The 22569-nt window shown below is 36.1% G+C and overlaps 2 protein-coding genes across 3 annotated transcripts in view; one reads left to right on the top strand and one right to left on the bottom strand.

Annotated features, from left to right (window-relative positions):
- The window catches only part of LOC101499063 (histone-lysine N-methyltransferase ATX5-like), a 16274-nt gene extending 943 nt beyond the window's left edge, over positions 1-15331 (top strand). Inside the window, exons 2-24 of one of the 2 annotated variants that reach the window (XM_073367021.1) lie at positions 15-475; positions 590-645; positions 925-1141; positions 1475-1603; positions 1737-1805; positions 1923-1991; positions 2099-2190; positions 2647-2739; positions 9234-9369; positions 9961-10063; positions 10178-10277; positions 10782-10906; positions 11185-11330; positions 11684-11788; positions 12318-12382; positions 12480-12693; positions 13070-13156; positions 13280-13336; positions 13423-13512; positions 14064-14150; positions 14243-14317; positions 14526-14626; positions 14915-15331. In XM_073367021.1, coding sequence (XP_073223122.1) covers positions 15-475; positions 590-645; positions 925-1141; positions 1475-1603; positions 1737-1805; positions 1923-1991; positions 2099-2190; positions 2647-2739; positions 9234-9369; positions 9961-10063; positions 10178-10277; positions 10782-10906; positions 11185-11330; positions 11684-11788; positions 12318-12382; positions 12480-12693; positions 13070-13156; positions 13280-13336; positions 13423-13512; positions 14064-14150; positions 14243-14317; positions 14526-14626; positions 14915-15005 — 2768 coding nt within the window. In that variant the 3' untranslated portion in view covers positions 15006-15331. Of the gene's footprint in view, positions 1-14; positions 476-589; positions 646-924; positions 1142-1474; positions 1604-1736; positions 1806-1922; positions 1992-2098; positions 2191-2628; positions 2740-9233; positions 9370-9960; positions 10064-10177; positions 10278-10781; positions 10907-11184; positions 11331-11683; positions 11789-12317; positions 12383-12479; positions 12694-13069; positions 13157-13279; positions 13337-13422; positions 13513-14063; positions 14151-14242; positions 14318-14525; positions 14627-14914 lie in introns of those variants that run through there. The other variant, XM_027334139.2, reaches the window with a different exon arrangement.
- A 791-nt stretch (positions 15332-16122) lies between these two features.
- LOC101499376 (signal peptide peptidase-like) lies at positions 16123-22340 on the bottom strand. Its single transcript, XM_004498477.4, has 12 exons — positions 22182-22340; positions 22019-22092; positions 20991-21106; positions 20734-20885; positions 20533-20618; positions 19539-19666; positions 19237-19287; positions 18748-18834; positions 18564-18633; positions 17675-17811; positions 17400-17477; positions 16123-16333 (listed from the first exon to the last, which is right to left on the bottom strand). Exons 2-12 carry the CDS (start codon positions 22056-22058, stop codon positions 16256-16258), a joined length of 1023 nt encoding a protein of 340 aa, XP_004498534.1. The 5' UTR covers positions 22059-22092; positions 22182-22340; the 3' UTR covers positions 16123-16255.
- Positions 22341-22569: the final 229 nt, after the last annotated feature.

Genomic DNA, 22569 nt, shown 5'->3' on the forward strand with positions numbered 1-22569 from the left:
AATTGGGAGAAAGGGGGAAAGGCGCCCTGCCCCTGCCGCTGCCGCCGCCTCCACTAGCTTTAGTGAATTTGAATTTGAAGAATTCAGTTTCAAGAATTGCAGCGGAAAAGGAAAGAGCGGGATGGGGACAGGTCGCCGTAACCGGCCCCGCGGTTATTCGGTTTTGTGTGAGGAGGTTTTGCATAAGAATTTTGGTAAGGAATTGAGTTTGCGTGAGTTGTTTGAGGAATCAAAGTTAAGTAATGGAGTTTTGAAGAAAGAGGAGGTTGAAGAGGAGAAGAAAGAGGGGTATTTTGGACCACAAGATTTTTATGCAGGTGATATAATTTGGGCTAAGGCTAAGAAAAAGGAACCTTTTTGGCCTGCAATTGTCATTGATCCTATGAGTCAAGCACCTGAGCTGGTTTTGAGATCATGTATAGCTGATGCTGCTTGTGTCATGTTTCTTGGCTACTCTAGGAATCAAAACCAAAGGGTATAATGTGAAATTGAATTAGTACTAGTTTGTTATGTATATATGGAAAGTTTCTTTAGTGTATCTTTTTAATATAATGGCTATTTATTGTGCTTTTTTATTTGTGCTAAGCAGGATTATGCATGGGTGAAGTATGGAATGATTTTTCCATTTGTAGACTATGTTGACAGGTGCGGAATTTTTTTATTTTTGTTTACTGCTATTTGTTTTACATTGTATTAGAAGTTGTTTTGTTTTTTTGTTCTGGAAGAGTTTGTGCTTACTAAGAATGATCTTATTTATTTTAGTTTGTATTAGAAATTAAAATTGTTGTTTTGGTTTTTCTTACTGGAAGAGTTTATGCTTACTAGGAATGATGTTATTGTTTTACATTGTATTAGACATGTTGTTTTGTTTTTTTTTTTTGAAAGAGGGTGTGCTTACTAGGAATGATTTTTTTTTTGTATTAGGTTCCAAGAGCAGTCTGAATTGAGTTACTGTAATTCCTCTCAATTTCAAACGGCAGTTGAGGAGGCGTTTTTGGCTGATCAGGGGTTTGTAGAGAAATTGATGGCAGATATAAATACCGCGGCTGGTAATAATGATTGCAGTAATAAGTCTAGTCTTAATGGCTTTCAGAATGTCGCTGCTTCATACCAGAATGTGGGACGTCCTGTTCAGAAGAAGGTAAGTCAGCTACATGGCATATTTTCTTTTATTTTTGGGATTTGCTTGGCTTTCAGTGGCTGTTAATGCGGTTATGCATTGTATTTCAATGATATTTAAGGAAACCAGATAATTTCAAAATTAATTTTGCAACTGAAAATTGACTCAGTCACTACTTGGTCCTTTTCTGAGTATTAGTCTTTTGACTTGTAGATTTGACATACTGATTTATTCTGCTTTGATAGTGAAATTATTGTGCAATTCTCCATACTAAACCAAAATGCTGAGTCGATGTAGCCTGCTGATATATGGTCAAATTGAAATAACACTTATTGTTATGAATTCCAAATGTAGGAATTATTTGACAGGAAGAAAAACGCACAATTTTGTGAAGAATGTGGGTTGGACCTTCCTTTCAATGTGTCAAAGAAAACAAAGGATTTGACTCCTAGTGGTCAATCACTATGTAGAACATGTGCTAAGGTTTGTATGAATTTCCTTTTTCTTCTAACAATTTATATTTAAATCTGAAATGGAAACATTATTAATTGAAGTACTTTGTTTGTTGTAAAAAGTCATATATTATCGTCTTTGAAATCAATTTCTTTTTGGACAGTTAACAAAATCAAAACATTATTGTGGCATATGTAAGAAAGTTTGGAACCATTCGGATAGTGGAAGCTGGGTGAGTTAGTTGTACTTGTATCTTGTCATCTATTTAAACTATTGTCTTGTTTGGCCCAAAAACTTTATTTTTGAGGTATTAAAATTTCCCCACTTCTGGATGTTCCCCTTGAATTAGGTCCGTTGTGATGGATGTAAAGTGTGGGTGCATGCCGAATGCGACAAAATCTCCAGCATCCTTTTCAAGGTTTGTCCATGACTCCGCTACACTTGATGTCTGATCTCTTTGTGGAATTTGAAGCTCAGAAAGAAACATTTTGTTTTATTCTGATTTATATAATCTGTTTCTTGAAGAATCTTGGAAGCACTGATTATTTCTGCCCTGCTTGCAAAGTGAAGTTTAACTTTGAATTATCCGATTCGGAAAAACCACATCCAAAAGTCAAGTAAGTTTATAGATATTTGTAGCCTAACTTAGTAATTCCATGTAACTTTTCATGAAGCTAATCCCATTGTTGAGTCACCTATGTTTTCCCTCTTAACATATTTCTTTAGTTTTCTGAACATAGCTTTTGTTGAAGTTGTGGAATTTTAGAGAAAAAGAGGAGAGAAATTAATAAGAGTTTGAATATTATTGATAATAGTTTTATGCTAACTTGATACAAAAAACTTAATACTAATCTCTATTTATAGAGATACATAGACATCCTAAATCAAGAACAAATCATAATAATAAAGAGAGATATTTTAAGATATCTCTGATTATAAATTGATCCTAGGAAATACTCAAGCTACTCTAATATAATATAAAAGATATTATAAGATATTTTCTAATATTCTAACAGCTTTGTTTTGCTTCAAGTAGTTTGTATTTCTGATTGTAGTGGAGGTTTTTGGTATAGATGGAACAAAAACAATGGGCAGATAGTACTTCCAAACAAGGTCACTGTTCTCTGCAATGATGTGGAAGGCATATATTTTCCAAGCCTTCACTTGTAAGCATAAACTTCTACATAAGTGTTTTTTACATAGTTTGTTTTTTATTTTGTGTTGTGTTTATCACCATAATTTTCATCTGTTATAGTTATTGATTACTTATGATTAGTTGCTTTGCTTGTAAAATATGTAGCAAGTAGTGAAAGATTAATAGCTTTTTTAGATTGGTAACTAAAACAACTAACCACTGTCCAAAATGCTATCTGATATTCTGATTGTGTTCTTCTCTTAAAAAAGGAGAAAATGGCTGTAGCTCATTAATGGGCTTTTCATTTTTACTAAAATGAAAAACTGATGGGAATTTTTAACATACTCGTTTAGTTGTTTGACAGAAAAGTTATGTCCAATGGATTTTATTTCTTGCTCTAGTCAAAGTATTGCTAATTTTCATAAATTCCACTGCGATCCAGATTTCAACCAAAACCCATGCTAAACATGGTTTTCTTTGGTTTCTGTCCCTGTTTGGTTAAACAATTTTGTCAAAACTGTGATTCCCCTTAGTATTTTAGGCAGTTTTATATTTATTGTATTTCTGTAACAGTTTTATATTTATTGTACTTCTGTAACAGTTGTATCTTGCTATTATTAGGTTTATGTATTTAGGATCAATCCCATAATGACAGGGATCTGTTTTCCCTGGCTCATGTATATATATAGGTCCAGTGACCTCATAATAAAATATGAAAAGAATATTATTCCTTCTAAATTTAAGATGGTATCAGAGCTCCTGATCCTTGGGAGCCTTTGACCGTGCCTGTAAACCCTAAGTTGCAGCCTTCATTGCTGCGCTACCTTTAAGCATTGTTGCAGCCTTCATTGCAGCGCAACCCTCTCTTCCTTGATCATGGCTGAGGTCATGAATCCTATTCTAGAAACTGGGGACAGACCCCAGACTGCTGGAGAATTGCAGAATGTTCATTCTGCTTATCGGTTAAATGGGAAGAATTATCTCAAATGGTCTCAACTCATTAGGACCATCTTGAAAGGAAAAGGAAAGGTCAGTCACCTGACTGATAAAGCACCTGATAAAACAGATCCCAAGTTCAAATCATGGGACGAAGAAGACTCCATGATCATGGCGTGGCTATGGAATTCAATGGTCCCAGAAATCAGTGATACCTGCATGTTCCTTAAGACCTGCACCTGAATCAACAGCAGGACCTACACCTACACCTGCACCTGAACCAACAGCAGGACCTGCACCTGAATCAACAGCAGGACCTACACCTACACCTGCACCTGAACCAACAGCAGGACCTGCACCTGAATCAACAGCAGGACCTACACCTACACCTGCACCTGAACCAACAGCAGGACCTGCACCTGAATCAACAGCAGGACCTACACCTACACCTGCACCTGAACCAACAGCAGGACCTGCACCTGAATCAACAGCAGGACCTACACCTACACCTGCACCTGAACCAACAGCAGGACCTGCACCTGAATCAACAGCAGGACCTACACCTACACCTGCACCTGAACCAACAGCAGGACCTGCACCTGAATCAACAGCAGGACCTACACCTACACCTGCACCTGAACCAACAGCAGGACCTGCACCTGAATCAACAGCAGGACCTACACCTACACCTGCACCTGAACCAACAGCAGGACCTGCACCTGAATCAACAGCAGGACCTACACCTACACCTGCACCTGAACCAACAGCAGGACCTGCACCTGAATCAACAGCAGGACCTACACCTACACCTGCACCTGAACCAACAGCAGGACCTGCACCTGAATCAACAGCAGGACCTACACCTACACCTGCACCTGAACCAACAGCAGGACCTGCACCTGAATCAACAGCAGGACCTACACCTACACCTGCACCTGAACCAACAGCAGGACCTGCACCTGAATCAACAGCAGGACCTACACCTACACCTGCACCTGAACCAACAGCAGGACCTGCACCTGAATCAACAGCAGGACCTACACCTACACCTGCACCTGAACCAACAGCAGGACCTGCACCTGAATCAACAGCAGGACCTACACCTACACCTGCACCTGAACCAACAGCAGGACCTGCACCTGAATCAACAGCAGGACCTACACCTACACCTGCACCTGAACCAACAGCAGGACCTGCACCTGAATCAACAGCAGGACCTACACCTACACCTGCACCTGAACCAACAGCAGGACCTGCACCTGAATCAACAGCAGGACCTACACCTACACCTGCACCTGAACCAACAGCAGGACCTGCACCTGAATCAACAGCAGGACCTACACCTACACCTGCACCTGAACCAACAGCAGGACCTGCACCTGAATCAACAGCAGGACCTACACCTACACCTGCACCTGAACCAACAGCAGGACCTGCACCTGAATCAACAGCAGGACCTACACCTACACCTGCACCTGAACCAACAGCAGGACCTGCACCTGAATCAACAGCAGGACCTACACCTACACCTGCACCTGAACCAACAGCAGGACCTGCACCTGAATCAACAGCAGGACCTACACCTACACCTGCACCTGAACCAACAGCAGGACCTGCACCTGAATCAACAGCAGGACCTACACCTACACCTGCACCTGAACCAACAGCAGGACCTGCACCTGAATCAACAGCAGGACCTACACCTACACCTGCACCTGAACCAACAGCAGGACCTGCACCTGAATCAACAGCAGGACCTACACCTACACCTGCACCTGAACCAACAGCAGGACCTGCACCTGAATCAACAGCAGGACCTACACCTACACCTGCACCTGAACCAACAGCAGGACCTGCACCTGAATCAACAGCAGGACCTACACCTACACCTGCACCTGAACCAACAGCAGGACCTGCACCTGAATCAACAGCAGGACCTACACCTACACCTGCACCTGAACCAACAGCAGGACCTGCACCTGAATCAACAGCAGGACCTACACCTACACCTGCACCTGAACCAACAGCAGGACCTGCACCTGAATCAACAGCAGGACCTACACCTACACCTGCACCTGAACCAACAGCAGGACCTGCACCTGAATCAACAGCAGGACCTACACCTACACCTGCACCTGAACCAACAGCAGGACCTGCACCTGAATCAACAGCAGGACCTACACCTACACCTGCACCTGAACCAACAGCAGGACCTGCACCTGAATCAACAGCAGGACCTACACCTACACCTGCACCTGAACCAACAGCAGGACCTGCACCTGAATCAACAGCAGGACCTACACCTACACCTGCACCTGAACCAACAGCAGGACCTGCACCTGAATCAACAGCAGGACCTACACCTACACCTGCACCTGAACCAACAGCAGGACCTGCACCTGAATCAACAGCAGGACCTACACCTACACCTGCACCTGAACCAACAGCAGGACCTGCACCTGAATCAACAGCAGGACCTACACCTACACCTGCACCTGAACCAACAGCAGGACCTGCACCTGAATCAACAGCAGGACCTACACCTACACCTGCACCTGAACCAACAGCAGGACCTGCACCTGAATCAACAGCAGGACCTACACCTACACCTGCATCTGAACCAACAGCAGGACCTGCACCTGAATCAACAGCAGGACCTACACCTACACCTGCACCTGAACTAACAGCAAGGCCTGCACCTGAACCTGCACCTAATGATGGAAAATTTGGGAAAAATCTGGTATATTCAAGGAGAGAAAAAGCCATTCTAGAATCTGGCAATGTCCAAGAATCCAACCCATCATCACTGCATGAGGTAACACCTTCGAATCCTATAAACTCCAATGATTATAATGAGTTTGTTTCTGCAAATCTAGAAGCACAGGTGGACCAAAATCTAGACCTACCCATTGCCCTTAGAAAGAGAACTAGAACATGCACCCAACAACCACTTTACCCACTATCAAATTTCCTATCCTTTGAAAAATTCTCACCTACTCATAAAACCTTTCTCACAAACCTCAACTCCACACACACACCTTCCTCTGTATCTGAAGCATTATCTGACAGGAAATGGAAACAAGCCATGGATGTGGAAATGGAGGCGTTAAACAAGAATAGGACCTGGAAACTTGTCACCCTACCAATTGGGAAAAAACCAGTAGGATGCAAGTGGGTATATACAATTAAATACAGGGCTGATGGGACCATTGAACGTTACAAGGCAAGATTAGTGGCCAAAGGCTTCACTCAAACCTATGGAGTTGATTACTTGGAGACATTTGCCCCGGTTGCTAAGATGAACACGGTCAGAGTAATATTGTCATTAGCAGCAAATCATGATTGGGACCTGCAGCAGTTTGATGTGAAGAATGCATTTTTACATGGAGACCTTGAAGAAGAAATATACATGGAGTTGCCCCCTGGTTACAATGGGCAGGTTACTGCTGGAACTGTTTGCAAGCTAAGAAAGGCTCTATATGGGCTGAAACAATCCCCAAGAGCATGGTTTGGAAGATTCACCAAAGTTATGACAGGTCTAGGCTACAAACAAAGCCAAGGGGATCACACATTATTTATCAAACATTCAGATTCAGGGGGAGTAACAATTTTATTGGTGTATGTAGATGATATTATAGTTAGTGGGGATGACAAAAAGGAGCAGCAAGTGCTAAGTAAATGCCTTGCCACGGAATTCGAGATCAAGGCATTAGGGAGACTTAAATATTTTCTGGGAATTGAAGTTGCCCATTCCAAGAAAGGAATCTTCATATCTCAACAAAAATACATTACTGACTTGCTTAAAGAAACAGGGAAGACAGCCTGCAGACCAGCAAGTACTCCAGTGGACCCAAATATAAAGTTGGGAAGTGCGGAGGAGGATATTGCTGTGGACAAGGAAATGTATCAAAGACTTGTGGGCAGACTTATTTACTTATCTCATACTAGACCAGACATTGCTTTTGCTGTAAGTCTAGTTAGCCAGTTTATGCACCAACCAAAGGAAGCACATTTACAAGTTGCTCTTAGAATTGTCCAGTATTTGAAAGGGACCCCAGGAAGAGGGATTTTGTTCAAACGAAACAAGAGTGTAAGTCTTGAAGCATATACGGATGCGGACTACGCAGGGTCGGTGGTAGATAGAAGATCAACTACTGGATACTGCACCTTCCTTGGTGGAAATCTAGTAACTTGGAAGAGCAAAAAACAGAGTGTAGTAGCTAGATCGAGTGCTGAAGCAGAATTTCGAGCAATGGCCCACGGAATATGTGAACTTCTATGGCTAAAGATTATATTGGAAGACTTGAAGATAAGGTGGAATGAACCTATGAGGTTATATTGTGACAATAAATCTGCAATTAGTATAGCCCACAACCCGGTGCAACATGATAGAACTAAACATATAGAGGTTGACAGACACTTTATCAAGGAAAATCTAGACAGTGGCATGATTTGCACACCATATGTATCCACTCAGAATCAACTTGCAGACATACTCACCAAGGGGCTGAACTGCATTAACTTTGAAGGAATTATATCCAAGCTGGGAATGGAAAACACCTATTCACCAGCTTGAGGGGAATGTCAAAACTGTGATTCCCCTTAGTATTTTAGGCAGTTTTATATTTATTGTATTTCTGTAACAGTTTTATATTTATTGTACTTCTGTAACAGTTGTATCTTGCTATTATTAGGTTTATGTATTTAGGATCAATCCCATAATGACAGGGATCTGTTTTCCCTGGCTCATGTATATATATAGGTCCAGTGACCTCATAATAAAATATGAAAAGAATATTATTCCTTCTAAATTTAAGAAATTTAAAACAAATGCAATATTCCTGTAATGCTTTTTAAATACTTGCTACTCACACAAGTGAAGTTTATTATAAACTGAATAGTGTTGTGATAGGCCCTTTGAAAAATGTGTATAAAATATAAGCATTTGGAATTTTGATTAACAAGGCTACATGTTAAGTTGTTTTTAGCTATTGCAAAGGCACCTCATGAAAATATGCCTAAAACATCTTATTTATGTTTCAGTGCTTTTTCATAATCGAAACGAAAATAGAATGCTTCTTAAATGATTGTGCCAATTTATATCTATTATACCTTCTCATTCATACTTCACATAAACAAATTCAAGTATATTTTTTAAATCCATTTCAATTTGTTTGGATTATTTTAGTTAGGCACATTTAGCTTTGATACCCAAATACTTGTACCTGCACTGCACATGCTCTACATTTATGCTAATTCTTGGAAATCCATTATTTAGATATGAAATATAAGTTCATTGCTGCAATGGACCAAATGTGATAATGAATACTTTTCTGTTTTGCGCATAATCTGGTATATGATGAACATTTATATGAAACATTTGTTGGCTTTTGTTCTCTTTCTGTTGCGTGTTTGATTTGGTATTGGTGGGGTAAAGTGAGATCTGTCTAATTTCCAGCGACATTGCCTGTTCTAAACTGTTTGATGCTAATTTTATTTGGATGTTATCATTTCTGAATGATTCATTTCTTCATTCTAATTATGATATGGAGGAATTTCCCCCCCTTGTTTTTCCATGATCTCCTGCAGAGTTATGTGCAAGTGTGGTTTTTGTGAGCCTGAAAAGCAAGCACTTAGTGAATGGGAACGCCACACAGGTTCCAAATTTAGAAACTGGAGAACAAGTATTCAGGTTAAAGGATGCATGCTGTCCCTGGAACAATGGGTTTGTATTTGACTATACTATTTGATTTTTGTGCATAATATTCCCCACCTCTTTGCCCTGAAAATTTGCTACTTATTTGATTACTTTAGCACAATATGACTGTCTGTTCCATCATCTGCTTTCTGGACTTGTAGCTCAATATCATACGGTTGATGTACTAATGGGCTGGCTATATATATTTGCATTAACCAATCAATATTATTAATGAAATTTTTTCCATCTCATCATTAAGATATCATACTATATATTACTGCTATTCATCAATGAAGAAATTAATGGAACAATACTTTCATGTTTTAGATTGTTTATATAGGAAAATAAATTACAATAGTAATAATGACTAATAATGACAGAAACATAAAAATAAAAACAAAAATAATAATATATAATCAAAGAGATTCAAATATGATTTCTCTTGATTCTTCAACAATCAACATTGATATTTTTTTTTTGTATTATGCGGTCTTCACTGTCAAAACGGGAATAATATTGACCAACTGAGATTCAGTTTTGAGATTTATGGTGGTGCAAGACCTTTATTGTGAGACATAAGTGTAATTGTAACTTATACAATCTTTTTATACTTCTCAGATGCTGCAGTTGGCCGAATGTCATGCTAAGTCTATAATTTCTGTCAAACCTAAAAGACCTTCCTCAAAAGAAAGAAAACATAAATTGCTTACCTTTCTTCAAGGTACCATTTAAGTCTTCCATTTTCCTGTATGACTGTACAATAAAATAAGTTTCCTAGTTAAATTTCTCCGAGTGATAATGTGAATGGAAAATTGGAAACTATTGTCTCTTGCAGACAAGTATGAACCTGTTTGTGCTAAGTGGACTACAGAACGATGTGCTGTATGTAGATGGGTTGAAGATTGGGACTACAACAAAATTATCATCTGTGTCAGGTAATATAGCATCTTCAGTTTATTATAAGTATTTAAACCATGAAAACTAGGGATTAGAAAAAGTTTCTGCACGGGTCTAAAGATTGGGTAGCTGATAAACATTGAGATTTCATGAATATTTGGACAGTTAATGAAATACTTAATTTATGTTTGTATCTTGATATATTGTAAATCTATTATTTTGTTTTGCCTTATCATATGAGTCCCTCCCATCCTTCTGATCAGTGAGACCAGGGACAATAAAACCATTTGCATATAAAAATGTTATACTTGAGTTGCTAGCTCAGTGATAAGAGCTAGCCTTGTTACCTCAAGGTGCCAAGTTCAAATCCCTTCGAGGACAGTTGTAAAATTTTAAATTGGTCATTAGTGCCACTTTGATTAATAAAAATTTCCCTCTTCCCCAATTTTTTTTTATAAAAAAAAGCAAGGTTTGTTTGTTTTTCTTTTTCATATAATTAATGGCATTGCAATTAATATAAAAATGTGTTATATATTTTATAGATGTCAAATAGCCGTTCATCAAGAATGCTACGGAGCAAGAAATGTCCGAGACTTTACATCATGGGTTTGTAAAGCTTGTGAAACTCCAGACATCACGCGAGAGTGTTGTCTTTGTCCTATAAAAGGTGTGTGTCTTCCACGATATTTTAGAAGTATTATGTATGCCATTCTTTTATTTGTATGAGCTATATCTCCCCCTATGTATTCTATTTTTTTGGAATTTTCCCTCTAGATTCTTATAACCTTGTATATACATAAATGAATAAATCTTGCTTTTGTTTACATTTTTTGACGCTAGCATTTAGGATAATGTCATGTAGCTTTGCTAAGTTTGTTGTTTAACTTTGTATTTGTTGTTAGTGTCTATGATCTAATTATCTAAAATGTGTTGTCCTACACTCAGGTGGTGCTCTAAAGCCTACTGATGTTGATCCATTATGGGTTCATGTCACTTGTGCCTGGTTTCGACCCGAAGTATCTTTTGCTAGTGATGAGAAAATGGAGCCTGCTTTGGGTATCTTGAGTATTCCATCAAATTCTTTCGTGAAGGTGGGGGGTATTTGCAACTCTTCTTTGTCTGTTCTGAAAATGTACTTTATATCTCTTTTCAAAAGAAGTATAATTTGATAGTATCACAATTTGTGTATATTTTTAACAATAAATATAGTAAAGGTGTCCTCCTAATTAATATTGGTCACCAATTGATGTAGTTTATTCTTTGCATATTTCACACTAAGTTACATCATTACCTCATACCACATTATAAAGCTTGAAGGTGAGTGTTTTTTACATGAAAGAAAACAACCTAGACTCCAGTCCAGGTTTCTTAGCATGATTGTCATCTAGATTTCTTAATTTTGTTCATTCTGATTCAGTCTAAAGTCTGCTTAATTCAATTTCAGATTTGTGTTATTTGTAAGCAAATCCATGGTTCGTGCACACAATGTTGCAAGTGTTCAACTTATTTCCATGCCATGTGTGCATCAAGGGCCGGTTATCGCATGGAGGTGAGGCTTCACTTGGATTGACTTCACTCCCATTTGCATAATTTTTGCTGATATGTTACAATATATACTTCAATATAATTTAATTTATTTTGAAACAGGTTCAATATAATTTAACTAATACTATTTGATTATTGATTACAATTATTCATCAAACCCTGCCTAGAACTTCACCAATCAGATTAAGTTACTTTCATGCTGTAAGAAGAAAACTAACAATCATAATCTTGAAGGTCTTGATGGAAAAGATGTTTTCACCTAAAATTAACTGTATACCTTATATAATCATTTTAAGATAATATTTAATTTTTTAAGAATTTCGATAGCTTTATAGTTTTAGATTGGAATTTCGTTAACAATTTAAATGTATATATATATATATCCTTTTTACATTTCTCGAGCTTTATTTATGGTCTGAGCTTCAGCATTATGCTGTATCATTGCTGACTTAAGTTGATAATTTTCATTTATCATATGGATAAATTATGATCCATGAAATAAAGTTATTGACTTTTCTTCTCTGTAAATGCAGTTGCATTGTTCGGAGAAAAATGGTAAACCGACGACAAGAATGGTTTCTTACTGTGCTTATCACAGGTATGGAACCCTCAATCATGACAATATTGCTTCTCCTTTGTCTCTTTATTCTGTTTATTTTAGCTTTTCATCTTCATGATTTCTATATTTCCTGCAGGGCTCCCAATCCAGACACTGTTTTGATTATGCAAACCCCTCATGGGGTCATTTCAACTAAAAGCCTTGTCCAAACTAAGAGAAAAGTTGGGTCAAGATTGATTTCATCTAATAGAATAAAGGTAGAAGACACTCCTCCAGCAGATGACACTGAACATGACCCATTTTCTGCTGCTAGGTGCAGAATCTTTGTTAGAACAAACCATACAAAAAAGGTAACTTGGAGTATACTTTTGTTCTTCTTGGTGAATGTTTGTAAGATAATCAACTTATTTATTTTATACTTTTGGAAAATCGGCCTTTGTTGCGGCCACTCTGGTCAGTTATTGGCCAACTTTGTTTGCCTAAATTGCAGAAGTGCAGCACATTTAGTGTGCTGGGTTGAGGAGATGGGTTTCGTTCCAGTCTCCTAGAGATTAGGCCTTCGCAGTACTTGTAAGGCATTGTTTTGATTCCTCAACTTTCCATGCTCGCTATTAAGGACTTGCAAATCCCTTTTGCCTGTAATATGCTCTTTGGGATGTTTATCAGTTCTTGTAAAACAAGTAAACAGCAACAGATTTCTCATCTTTATTTTTTTCTACTTGCCAGAGAGCGGCAGATGAAGCTATTCCTCACAAAGTGAAGGGTCACTCCCATCATCCTTTAGATGCAATACAGAGATTAAATGCATGCAAAGTAAATATTTTATTCTGATATAAATGGGATTTTCGTATTCTTTATTTAATCTTGCATGTAAGTTTAAACTGTGTACCTCGCCCCTTATTTTCACCCTTTTGCTCATCTGTTTCCCTCAAATAGGTGGTAGATGAGTCTCAGACATTTTCATCTTTTAGGGAACGCCTTCATCACTTACAGGTAAATCTTATTTTCCTTTGGCGGTGGTGTATTGATTTGGTCATCAATTTTCTGATTGTATTATGGGTACACTTGTATGACTCCAGAGAACCGAAAATGATCGGGTCTACTTCGGTAGATCAGGCATACATGGATGGGGCCTCTTTGCACGAAGAAGTATTCAAGAAGGAGAAATGGTATGAATGTCATTCTCAAATTATCAAATTTGAAAAGATTACATACACCCATGGTATCTTTGGCTATTTGAGATTATGAAAGCCTTTTAGACATGATCTATTCTATTACACTTTGCATAAGAACATGCATCTAAAAATCTTGTTTTCTCAATGCTTTGCCAATCACGGCTGATATAAACTATAAAGAGCTGTATAATGATAATCGAATATTTATCAACATTTGGTTTTTAATTAGTTTTGCTTTCACAGTTGCTAAAATTTAGAAATGATATTATGTTTAATCATATTCCTGGTCATAGCTTTGAATGCATGCATAGAGTCTGAGTTCAATTTCCATATCCTTCTGGGGTTGTTTTGGATTCAGATATTGACATAATTTAATTCTTTCTTTCTTCCATTATGTATGAAAATATGGATTTAAAATTTGTATAAACATAACATCATTATCCAATGATGATCCTGAGTGTCAGCTTTCCATCTAAACCAGTACAACTTTTATTGTAGAAAACTGGAAATAATGACACCATGGTCCATGATTTTATCCGATGTAGGTCCTTGAATATCGTGGTGAACAAGTAAGGCGCAGCATTGCAGATCTAAGGGAGGCACGTTATAAGTTAGAAAGGAAAGATTGTTATGTGAGTTAATTCTCCTCCCTTTTGTTTTGTGCATCTTAAGTGTTAATATTTTATCACATTAAATTGTGCTGGTTTCTTTTTTTTTTTCTCAGCTGTTCAAGATAAGTGAAGAAGTGGTAGTTGACGCAACTGACAAAGGAAATATAGCACGGCTAATTAACCATTCTGTAAGTCAATCTATCTCATATTGTACATCACGCTGCTCACTTTTCATTGCCAGAACATGTGAGACTGTTCTCTTTAAAAAATAATCTTGAAAACAGAATTGATATTTGCCTATAACAGGAACCAATTATTACTTATATTTATTCATTTTTGTACATTACGGGTTATTAATCATCTCAGTTTACCCTTTCTTGGTTCATGTTAAAACAGTGTATGCCAAATTGCTATGCAAGGATCATGAGTGTGGGTGATGACGAGAGCCGGATAGCACTCATTGCTAAGGCTAACGTATCTGCTGGCGATGAGCTAACGTATATTCCCTATCTATGCTTCGCATTTGTGCTGCATGCTTTCCAGTGTACTTGTGCAGTAATGTCATTTAGGCATGCATTTTGGAGTGAATCAACATCTTAGTTCATAAAATTGAAATAGCAAAATTCTTAAAATCATTCATGACATTGAAGATCTTCTATATGAATTTGTCCAAAAGAAACTAATCACTATTTTTATCTTGAATTTTCAATATCAGAAATCATATTAGAATTTCATTCATTTCAGTGAACAGATTACTTATAAACTATGTTTATTGTACCTGACAGGTATGACTACTTATTTGATCCTGATGAGCCAGATGAATTTAAAGTACCTTGTTTATGTAAAGCACCAAACTGCAGGAAATTCATGAATTAGGATATTATTATTATCGGATCATGATGACAACTATTGTTTCTCCACAAGGAGCGCTAACCCGTCACATCATCAATGGGAACCTCACAGTTATACAGAAGCTGTAATTTTAATCAAAGCATAAAGAAAAAGTATAGGAAAATAATAGCTGTGGCATAGTTTTTCTTTTTTCCCCCAAGCTTTTTTAGAGTTCGGCTCTTTGACAGTCATCAAAGCCTATTCATTACAATGTATAGATTTAGCAGCATCTGGCTCTTGGCATCTTTGTAAATGTGTGACAAATATTACTTTATTTTCTCGATTTAATGCTAATTTATTATTTGCTGCTATTGCATGCCTCATTCTATTTGGCCTGTGTCGTCCTTTTGTAATTGCTTTGGGAAAGTTTTCATCCGTGGAACATTGAAGAGATTGAAATTGCTGATTTGACAAAGATTATCAAAATAATAAAAGAAAAGTAATCCCCAGCTTTTGCAAAATGTCTTTATTTTAATCTTTACACTATGAGTTTTTATTGATTTTATTAGCTTCTAAGATAGGAACCAGGACTAAATTCAAAAACTAACGGAACTAAAAAAACTTATTCAAGCTCTTATCTGTTTATTATAGAGCATTTGAGTTTTAAATAACATTATGAGAACTAATTTAACATTTTAATTATTCTAATAGATTTTAATTGGGATATTTTTGACGGAGAGGTGTTCTGTTGCAATTATATGTTGATTTGAGAATGGATTGAGACATCCCTTGGATGATCTAAAGAGTGTTTATTTCTGTTTGGTTTTGTTGTGTGCAGTGGGTTGACATTTACAATCAACCCAATTTTTCAGTAACCATAACAGTGAATATCGAAAGAATCATACAAACAGTAACAAAACCATACTTTTTCTTCAACTTTGTGCTCTCCAGCTATTACCACATTAGCATTCAACAAAAATCGAAACCACAGTCTCCATCTTCGCGTTCTGTAATGTTGATTAGTGTGTATGATACTTGAAAGCAGCAGAGATGGCTTCCTCTATAAGCCTGGGGTGTTTAAATTTTTTATAGAATTTTGTTGCTTTCAACATATTTTGTAAAGAAACAAACATTCACCCTAAAACAAACCTTAGTCAAGAGCTGAAAATAAGACTAATATTTTTCTCAATAACAAAATCTATCTATTACATTGTTTGGTGCTGAATAATTTAGTATTACAGGTAAAGGGGTATAACACTGTTATATGTCTCAAAAGTATTGGTATTGAGATTACTTCATTCAACCTTTTTGCTAGATTTGTCACTCTCTTCTTCAGATGATTTGGCTGTCTTCGCCTCGTCGAACTCCAATAACTGAATGGAAACAAAGAAAAATGATGTTACACTATAGCTAACCACATCAAGCAATCTTATAGCCTGTTTGTTCTTTTTGTTATAACTGAATTTAAAATAATCACTTTTAGGAGTTTTCATCTTTTTGTTACAGCTTTTGAAAACAAAATCATATTCTGAAAATAAGCTAAAAAGTATGAACTACTTCAAATGAGAAGCTGTTTTGAATAGCTTCTCATAAAAATCATTTTTATAAGTGATTGTTTTTAAAAAAGGAATTTTCATTACGATACACAAACACAACATCTTCTGCTTTTTTTAGGAATCTCTATCAAATAATCTCAAAATTATGGATTGTCGAAATCGCATTTTTAGTAATCTGTAACAAACAGAATTTTAGCTATATATGACACAGCCACGTTTCCACTAATTTATGAATAATTTCATAAAAATAATAGAAAGTGACAGTCATTTAACGAGAGCCAGCTTCTATAACTTCTTTTAGTAGTGTCAAATAATACACTACGATACAGTTTTATCTCATTGTCAATGAACAATTGTGCACTAACTACTAGAAAAGCTTTTCCCACTAAGTAGAATCAAGCAACATAGATAAAACTTTGTCATAATAACTGTAACGAATTAAAAGTGAATGTTGAACATTTAGCCCTATATTAGTTATTACTTCTAACTATTAGACTATTCTCCATCCGATTAATCCTTCTTACCAGTCGTTCAATACATCTTCCCTATGCATGCCCAAACCTCAATCTGAGACTGCTATTTTTATTTACTATGGGAACTGCCTGAACTTTCCATCTAATGATTGTATTCTTAATCATATCTTGTTAGGTATCTTAACATTCTCATCTCCCAACATTTTGTGCATCTTGTTTTAAAAAATTGTCAGATGGTTTAATTGCAAGTGAAAAACCGTGACACTTAAACGATAGCTCATATCTAAACTTTGTGAATTTTAGATGGTTACAACACAAAACTGACGTGTTATATTTCAGGTTAAAAGGTGCAAACAAACGAGATATGAAAAAAGAAAATAGAAAAGGAAAAATTAGGAAATGAAACAAACCTGTTTGACATCACCATTCCATATGCAATGAGCAGCCAAAAATCCAATAACAGCGGGTACAATATATAAAAGAGCGGGCTGAAAACAACGATAGAAAAAAAAGAAAAAATGTTAATAGAGAAGATTGATCATAAAAAATCCATGACATAGTCACATACTCTGCCAGTCTGACTTGTTAGTAGTGAATTTAACAATTTAACAATACTGTTACAACCCCCTTCCATGAAAAGCATATCAACAAAAGGAAAAAAAAATGAAACTGCAGATCCAGTCACCTGAGCTGCCTGAAACCAGTTCATCACAACTATTGTGAGGGCCAAGCCAAAAGTGTATCCTAAAAATGCACTCTTGAAATATTGGGGCTGTTTTCCTCTAGAAACATCAAAACGCAAGGCCAATGCTACAAAGATACCTGAAGGGAAAACACTTACCATCAAAATAAATACAAGTGAGTGCCAACCAAATTATTAAATGTAAGTTATTATCTTCCAATACCTTACATGGAAATGGATCATATATCACTTAATTAAACACTTATTAAATAGCACTTATCATTAAGTGTTTATATTTAAGCCTTTCTACAATCAGAGAGAACAAGAAACTCCTCATAAACTCGTTTTAAGTTGTTTCCTATAAGTTATTATGGAACGTTTATAAAACTAAACTGAAAAAATGGGCATATCATAAATGGTTGAGGGTAAGTTTAGGGATGGAAGAGAAAGATGAGAGGAAAATAAAGACCCTTGTCTGAGAGTTTTAAGTAACTGACTATCTTGTGAGAGATAAAGCTTGGAGTTTCAAAATTTATGGAGGGAGAAGGAAATGCAGGGAATAATGAGCTCAATAGATTGAGGTAAAATGAGGCTAAATAGATTTATATTTTAAAATCATACAAGTAACTTTTTGGACTCATAAATTGTGTTAACCCAAAAATGTGTGTTATGTTGAAACTTGACAGCTGTAAGTTGTAACCCTTTACCTCCTTTCTAACTCATTAATGGAGAACACACCCATTTCATTCCATCCCAATTTCTTACTGTTGCCTAGCAGAACCCAATATATAAGATATAAACTAGGTACAAAATTTTAACATTGCAGCTCACAAAAATATGGCCACATTAACACGAAAATTGAAAATACATCAACATAAAACATTCAACCTACCAGGGATGACAATGTCACCAAGTCCAAGCATCGAAAATGGCCTTGCAGAATCTGATGTGGGGAACAAAAGCTGGAAAATGATTGAAATAATTAACAATACAAAGAAATAGTATTAACATATATTTTCAAAGTTTCATATGAAAATGAAAAAACAAAGGGCATTCGAATAAGCTAAGATCTTAACCTTTATTGGAGCATCAAATGATTTTGCAACGCTAACCATCACTGGCGTGAAGAAAACCCAGAAAATGTCGTAAAAAAAGAGCCCAACCTGCAAAAAGCAAAAATAAAAGATTCAAAAATCATATTGACAAATCAATAATGAACAATGCAATAGACATATATACTTAATCTAATTGCAACCACAACCTAACTATATTAGCAAGATAAAATACGGATCAGAAGGGACAAATAAAATTGTTAACTAAGAAAGTGAGACAGAGGAACAAAGGCAAGTCACCGAACCCAGCACTTTTATCCAAAAATGAATGTGTATGAAATACAATTAAATGAACGAGACCATTCAGAACAACTTGTGGTTCATTTGCAGCCAAAGGATGGGTGATCCAGAAAACAAGATGCTGATAAATATGTAATATGTAATTAAAATTAAAGCAAAAGGGCTTTTAGGCTTTAGCACCATAAACCATAATTGAAGAGAAAAAATACTTACCAACAGAATAGCACCAGTCTTGAAAGACCCAAGAGAGAGCATTTCAATTCCCTGTAAACATTAAAACATTGAATCACTGTGGTCAATTGACTGCTTACAACTTGGATGCAAATTTTATTTTGCATGAACAGTCATTAAAGACCATTTCTGTAGCTTTCTCATGTCTATTCTCTTAGAAATATGGCAACTATTATTTAGCACAGCTTACAGCTCAGATTATGCACAACAATCAGCAGATGGTATCCAAAAAATACCAACCAGAACTAAAAAGATATGCATATGTAACAGCTTAAGCACCACACCTGTATACAGAAAGCAAGACCCAAGATGTTATTTGCCAGCCAATGCTTCTGTAAAGCATACCATCCACAAAAAAAGGTTCCAGGGATTGCAGCGACGATCTGTGACTTTGTAAACTCAATCTCCAAAGCTGTGTAAGAAAGGTGTAATGAAAAATATCATTCTGCATGATAGAAGCAAGTTATTGACTATTGTCAACTAGATCAAATACGAACAGCCAAGAAAGGCAAACCACAAATGCTCTGAGACAGCGAGATGATCATGTCATGATATATATATATATATATATATATATATATATATATATATATATATATATAAAGAGGGATCAAATTACACCCGAAGAGTTATACTAAGAGTTACACTCATTCAATAATATAGTGTCGGATAAATATTTTTTTAAATCAGCCGTTGGATTGAAAAATAATATCATATAGATCATATCTATAAATTTTGACATTAATTTATAATTTGTAGATATGATCTATATGATATTAACTTTCAATCCAATGGCAGATTTTGAAAAATATTTATCCGACACAATGTTATTGAATGAGTGTAACTCTTTAGGTGTAATTTGACTCCCCCTATATATATATATATATATATATATAAGCTCATTAACAACAAAGATGATTAAGCTTTACATGTTTCGTCAAGAAAAGAAACAATGGAAACATGTATGGTCATAAGACCATATCTTCCAACATGTCCCGCAAATATAAATAAAGCAACATGTGGTGTTATTGCAGAATTATCTTTTCTCTCAACTAATGACCGTGCCCTTACAAAAAGAAACTTCATGCAAGCCCAAAAGGGTAATACAAATCCTATATTAGTCACTAGAACCAACTAGCCTAATAACAAGATTGTCACAAAATGACTCTGCTGCAAATTATAACAACAAGACCATGTAAGTCCTACAAGTTTAGGGATCCAGCATTATTCATTCGTAGCAAGAGTACAGACAAACAAAGTAGCAAGCACATAACATACAGCGGAAATATGGAAAGTGCCAGACTATGAGGTCCTCATTCCAATGCTTTGGCAAAAATCGTTTGATAGATGGTAGTAATGTTGCCCTGTACAAAGAGAAAGAACAAAGGTATCATAAAATAGCAAACAAAATTTCTTGAATAAGTGCTGTCTAGTGTCTACTTAACAAAAGGAAAACAATGAGCTAAAAAAAGAACATACGACAAGGCAACAATCCCCAGTACAAAGAAGTAGAGAGTCAAGACAGTGTTGACCAAGTCCTTAGATAGAAACTTGAAGAGCAAGAAAAGTGATAACAACATTGCGCTCCCAACAAAGGGAAAACGCATAGCATGTTCATTGGACATTGTCTCCTACATTATTAAAAGGCAAGCAACTCATATAAGTCGGATCATGATTCTTGAGACTTGAAAAGATCTACAACACGGAAGAAATCGGGCATAAAAGCTACTACTTACAGCAGGCGGAGTTGGTTTGACAGAACGGTAACATCCCACAAACACAGTGACGCAAGCAGTCAAGATAACATTTACATTTGGATCTATTTTCACAACAAGAGGTGCTAAGGTTAAACCTGCAAGCAGAGATAAAAAAAATGGTTAATAACAAAGATCATGTAAAGGGCCCCACTCTACCTCTCAATGATACAATAAAATTAGAAAACAAAGAACTTGAAACCTATAAACATCACTTGTTTTTTACTTCACTCATCGAAAACCAAAATGTATACAACAGCACAACCATCTAAACGTCAGATCAGACCCTATTAAGGGGGTAATTAAAAGAATTTATTTAGACTTATCCTATGACATAAGCACTTGTATAAATGTTTATAAGATATTTTAAAATTGCTTATACTAAACAATTTATTATTGTCAAAGCTCCCCAAGATAACTTGTATATACAAGCGAAATTAACCCTCATTTCCTCAATTAATTGTAAAAAAACGACTATATGTTAAGCACTTAAGGATTAAGATCTTAATTAAATTGCTTATCCAAAATCTCACTAAACCCTATACAGCTATACCACAATCACTTTTCCACTCTTCAAGCCCACAACTTAGCACATTAAGACTCAAGCCCCCTTCATCACACTATGAACCGATACAGAACAACTAACAGTGATACGTAGACACAGATAATAATTTAAGAAAAATGAAATGATTGAATGTAACTACATATATATGTGCCGTGCCAATTGGACACAAACACATGTCAGACACCGGACATGCCTTAAATCTAAAATGTAGGTGCTACATAGGACTGGAGAATATAGACAACAACTGCATTGTACTAAAATGCCTCAAGGGCAATTACACTTCTGCAACATTAAGCATACATTGGCACCACAAATTAACACCCACATAATTTTACTCCTAATACTTGAAGAAAATAAAAAATAAAATAGAATAACAAGATAAAGAAGAAAAATAATCAACAACATAAAATTTACACAAGAAACACTAAACAAAAAGAAAAGCAACCTGCTAAAGCCAAATTCGCAATTCTCTCGGTGTTTTTCATCTTTCAAAACTCAAAGCAAAAATCTTGCCTCAACCTGCAATCAGAAACAACGTCAATTCCATAAACCCAAATGTATCAATATATACCCAAAAAAAAATTATTTTTTATTTGATTTTACGAAACCTCCTGTTAGCAATAGAAAAATGCTGAGGTTGATTGCAGATCGGAGAAGGCAAGAAAGAAATTAGGATGATTTTTGAAGAATTTAAAGGGTTAGGGTTTAAAGATTTCTACCAAATTCAGAATTTTAATTTTTTATAACTTTTATTTTATTTGTAATTGTTAGCCCGCGGTTACCATGAAATGCATGAATGCAGATTCGGGTAACTAACCCACGTGGAATTGGGCGTTTCCACCAATCACAAACTTGCCTATTGCCACGTAAGCTTTTTTTAACTTTTTTTTGTAAGTGTGAAATATTAAAACCCACACCTCATACTCATAATAATCCTTTTAAAAAAAAAAACTAGATTGGTAGTTAAAAATATATTATTTTATATTTTTTAAAGAA

The sequence above is a fragment of the Cicer arietinum genome, chromosome 4, assembly GCF_000331145.2.
Source record: "Cicer arietinum cultivar CDC Frontier isolate Library 1 chromosome 4, Cicar.CDCFrontier_v2.0, whole genome shotgun sequence".
In the NCBI taxonomy this organism is placed as follows: Eukaryota; Viridiplantae; Streptophyta; class Magnoliopsida; order Fabales; family Fabaceae; genus Cicer; species Cicer arietinum.

What these genes read in the sequence shown, in the direction of transcription:
- LOC101499376 (XM_004498477.4), bottom strand. Translation starts at nt 22,058, where the DNA reads ATGAAAAACACCGAGAGAATTGCGAATTTGGCTTTAGCAG. An exon ending in AGACTGGTGCTATTCTGTTG is followed by an intron (nt 18,835 to 19,236) that starts GTAAGTATTTTT and finishes TGCTTTTTGCAG; the next exon opens with GTTGGGCTCTTTTTTTACGA. An exon ending in GGAATGGTGATGTCAAACAG is followed by an intron (nt 16,334 to 17,399) that starts GTTTGTTTCATT and finishes GTTTCCATTCAG; the next exon opens with TTATTGGAGTTCGACGAGGC.